This window comes from Pseudophryne corroboree, chromosome 12 (genome assembly GCF_028390025.1).
Source record: "Pseudophryne corroboree isolate aPseCor3 chromosome 12, aPseCor3.hap2, whole genome shotgun sequence".
Taxonomy (NCBI): Eukaryota; Metazoa; Chordata; class Amphibia; order Anura; family Myobatrachidae; genus Pseudophryne; species Pseudophryne corroboree.
This window is the reverse complement of record NC_086455.1, coordinates 7847316-7851967: the sequence shown is the minus strand read 5'-3', so window position 1 is coordinate 7851967 and position 4652 is coordinate 7847316. Positions and strand designations below refer to the sequence as shown.

At 47.3% G+C, this 4652-nt stretch overlaps 1 protein-coding gene across 1 annotated transcript; it reads right to left on the bottom strand.

Moving 5' to 3' along the window:
* Positions 1-509: 509 nt before the first annotated feature.
* LOC134980172 (C-C chemokine receptor type 4-like) lies at positions 510-2385 on the bottom strand. The gene has a single exon (XM_063946860.1). It carries the CDS (start codon positions 2365-2367, stop codon positions 1303-1305), a length of 1065 nt encoding a protein of 354 aa, XP_063802930.1. The 5' UTR covers positions 2368-2385; the 3' UTR covers positions 510-1302.
* Between the last annotated feature and the right edge of the window lie 2267 nt (positions 2386-4652).

Below are 4652 nucleotides of genomic sequence, written 5' to 3'. Positions count from 1 at the left end.
AGGTGCAGAGAGGTAGATGGGGGAGAAGCGTGTCCTAGCTCCTAGCCAGTAACTGAGCACCTCGGTGATACCATGCTGCACTGCAGGGGGCAGATGTAACAGGTGCAGAGAGAAGTTGATGTAGGGGAGGGGGGGGGGGGGGGGGGTTGCCCACACTCTAATCTACGTTGCAGTGTAAGAATACGGCTGACCAGCATGTGTGGGCTGCATGCAGAAGCAGCCGGTATTTATCCTGCACGCAATTGGTTTGTGAAAAAAAAACAATAATAAAGACATGTACAATGGTGATGCACCTGGACATAAACAGGCTACAGAGGTGTCACAGTGCAGTACGGAGGGGATATTTGCATGTCTGGTAATGTACATTAGTGGCGTGCTGTGTAGTCACATAGGCGCAGGCAGCTGCTGTCACCGTCTACAGATAAAAGCACATCGGTGACTGCGGTTACCCGTCACATTGCTGCGCACATCTGCGCCTGTCTTATTAAATAACACTCAGTGATACAATGCAGGCTGCGCTTTTCTCTTCATCTAGAAATCTATTTTTTTTTTTAAGCAAACATACAGTAAATGAAATAATACACATACAGCACATAATACTACGTGCACAAATCAGAGTGTATACGCAGCGTTTATCTCAGCACTCGCCGGTGTCACAATAAACATGATTAGCACCGTAGTCATATATCACGTGTGATGCCGCCAATGTCTCATGTTACATCGCTGCCATATAAGTGCCGTCACTCAAACATGTAACTGACACCGAAATATTATCATCATCACTCACTATAAAATAGAATATTCTGCTAAATGAAGATTACAAATGAAATGCAGACGGGGAAAAAAATGTGTCATTTACCCATAAAATAGTTTTGTTCCATATATGCAACTAACACACCTGACAGCTGTCAATCATCACTCTCATCATACAGCTGACAGCTGTCAATCATTACAATAAAATAAAATGCTAAAACGTATATGTTACAGTACTGTAGGACCGTCATCATGTAAATGTGATTCATTGCTAGTTATAGTAAGCATGATACCTAATATCTCTCCTCCTCTCTCCCTTCTCTTTCCATCTCCCTGGGGTAGGTGTATCAAGCCTTGGAGAGCGATAAATATTTGCCCAAAGCATCGAATTATTGTTTTTCATTTCATCGACGGTGCTAGATAAATGACAGACGCTGATTGCTTTGCTTTGTGCAACTTCTCCACTTTATCTCTCTCCAAGGCTTGATGCATCTCACCCACCCCATCTTCCATAAGTAATTATTGGCCACTGGGAAGCATCAGCAGAACTCATTCATAAGTCGTTTGTGGGGAGTATTCGCTGGTCCGGCTGCTCCAGCTGGAATGTCTGTACCGCGATCCGCACATGATCCACTTCCCAACAAAAGACGATAAATGTGTGCGGAATTTGGTCCCAACAAACGTATAGAAAAAGGGGTTGATGCAGCAATGGAAGTAGGCGATGTTGCGGCAGATGTAGAAGGCGTACTCGATCGAACTGTCGCAGTCTTCGTCCAGCGTGTCCCGAGCCAGTTGCTTGGCCTTCATGAAAATGACTATATTATACGGGGTCCAGCACAGGAAAAAGGCGAACACGATGACGAATATCAGCTTCATGGCCTTGTCCTTGTTGTGCATTTTGGTGTGCTGCAGCTTAACCACGATCATGGCGTAGCAGTAGAGAATCACCGCCAGCGGGATCAGGAAGAACATGATCAGCTGCTGGTAGTATCCAACTTCTTTCCAATGTTTGATCTTGTCCAAGCCGTAGCCCGTCTCCTCGCACAGGATTCCCGCGAAGGCGTCATCCCTGGTCCCATACAGGAAGAATTTAGGAACCGTGGAGAAGAGGCTGACGATCCAGATGGTGGAGCTGGCGGCATAGACGTAGAGCAGCTTCCTGGTCCTGGCGGCGTAAATGGCGTGCACCACGGCCATGTACCTGTCCACCGTCATTATGGTCAGAAACAAGATGGAGCTGTAGAATCCGGTGTAGAAGACGGATGAGACCACCTTGCACAGCCCATCTCCAAAGATCCACTGATCACTGTGGTAGTAGCCCCAGAACGGGAGGGATACTGTGAACAGCAGGTCCGACACCACCAGGTTGAAGATGAACAAGTTGGTCACCGTCTTTATGTTCTCAAACCTCAACAGCAGGTATAAGATCAAGCCGTTGCCCAGCAAACTTATAGCGAAGACCGTATAGTAGAAGAAGGGCACAACGGTGGCCCCAAATTTCAGGCTCTCTGATTTCTGGCATAAGTATATGGGCTCTTCGTCGTAGATAGTGGAAGTAATGGCCAAGTTCGGCGTGGAAGAGTTTACCACGGCTCCTTGATCGTTACCTGACATCGTAGCGATGCGTGATGCTCAATGGTGCAATATTAAAGTCTTTCAGTTTCCGTGATTAACAGTCCAGCGAGCGCTTCTGCATAATCAGCCAAGATCCCGACCCTCCCAGTGCGAGGGGTTTGACCCAGGAGACCCGTCACAGACGTCTGATGGAGCGATGAGCAATCGTCATTTTGCAATCTCAGGAAGCAATGTGTTGGCTGCTTATGTTGGTGGGTCCACTTGGGCAGGAAACACATTGTACGAGGACGGTCATTTGTGCAACGGTTGTTAGTTCTCCAGAGCAAATCAAAGCACAAAAATAGCTAGGCTCTTCGTTCACCACATAGAACAGGAATATGTTGCAATGTTTAGAAAACATCTGCCGAACGCCGTGTGTGAGTTTGGATCAGGGCCCTCAAACTGTAGCAAGTGTGGGCCTAGAGAGACCACCGGGCCAGACCAACATCAGATAGGAAGCCATGAGTTTGCACATCCAATGAATCTGTATATACGGCTGTCATTGACGGTACCAAACCCAACCATCCCCCATCTTTCAGACTAGGTCGCAGGCCATTAGAGATGGATCTGCAATTGTGTATATAGTGGTGGTCATTCCGAGTTGTTCGCTCGCTAGCAGTTTTTAGCAGCCGTGCAAACGCTATGCCGCCTCCCACTGGGAGTGTATTTTACCTTAGCAGAAGTGTGAACGAAAGGATGGCAGAGCGGTTACAAAGTTTTTTTGTGTAGTTTCAGAGTAGCTCAAAACCTACTCAGCACTTGCGATCACTTCAGACTATTCAGTTCCGGATTTGACGTCACAAACGCGCCCTGCGTTCGGCCAGCCACGCCTGCGTTTTTCCTGGCACGCCTGCATTTTTCCGAAAACTATCTGAAAATGGACAGTTGCCACCCAGAAACGCCCTCTTCCTGTCAATCATTCTGCGGCCACCAGTGCGACTTAAATGCTTCGCTAGAAACTGTGCAAAACTACATCGTTCGTTGTGCCCGTATGTCGCGCGTGCGCATTGCGCCGCATACGCATGTGCAGAACTGCCGTTTTTTAGCCTCATCGCTGCGCTGTGAACAAATGCAGCTAGCGATCAACTCGGAATAACCACCAGTGTCTGTGCATTGCATGGCTGGATCCACAGTAGATTCAATTTCATATCTAAGGGCAATTGCCCGGATGATGAAACTCAATGATGGGCTTCAACACAGACAAGTGTAAGGTAATGCACTGTGGTAACAAGAACATAAATTACACCTACCTACTAAATGGGGTAAAATGAGGGGTTTCTGTACTGGAAAAAGACTTAGGTGTCCTCATAGATAGCAAACTAAGCAGTAGTACACAAAGTAGGACTGCAGCAAAGAAGGCTAATAAGATATTAGCATGCATAAAAATAAGATTTTACTTACCGATAAATCTATTTCTCGGAGTCCGTAGTGGATGCTGGGGTTCCTGAAAGGACCATGGGGAATAGCGGCTCCGCAGGAGACAGGGCACAAAAAGTAAAGCTTTTCCAGATCAGGTGGTGTGCACTGGCTCCTCCCCCTATGACCCTCCTCCAGACTCCAGTTAGGTACTGTGCCCGGACGAGCGTACACAATAAGGGAGGATTTTGAATCCCGGGTAAGACTCATACCAGCCACACCAATCACACCGTACAACTTGTGATCTAAACCCAGTTAACAGTATGATAACAGCGGAGCCTCTGAAAGATGGCTTCCTTCAACAATAACCCGAATTAGTTAACAATAACTATGTACAATTATTGCAGATAATCCGCACTTGGGATGGGCGCCCAGCATCCACTACGGACTCCGAGAAATAGATTTATCGGTAAGTAAAATCTTATTTTCTCTATCGTCCTAGTGGATGCTGGGGTTCCTGAAAGGACCATGGGGATTATACCAAAGCTCCCAAACGGGCGGGAGAGTGCGGATGACTCTGCAGCACCGAATGAGAGAACTCCAGGTCCTCCTTAGCCAGAGTATCAAATTTGTAAAATTTTACAAACGTGTTCTCCCCTGACCACGTAGCTGCTCGGCAAAGTTGTAATGCCGAGACCCCTCGGGCAGCCGCCCAAGATGAGCCCACCTTCCTTGTGGAGTGGGCCTTTACAGATTTAGGCTGTGGCAGGCCTGCCACAGAATGTGCAAGTTGGATTGTGCTACAGATCCAACGAGCAATCGTCTGCTTAGACGCAGGAGCACCCATCTTGTTGGGTGCATACAATATAAACAACGAGTCAGATTTTCTGACTCCAGCTGTCCTTGCAATATATATTTTTAATGCTCTG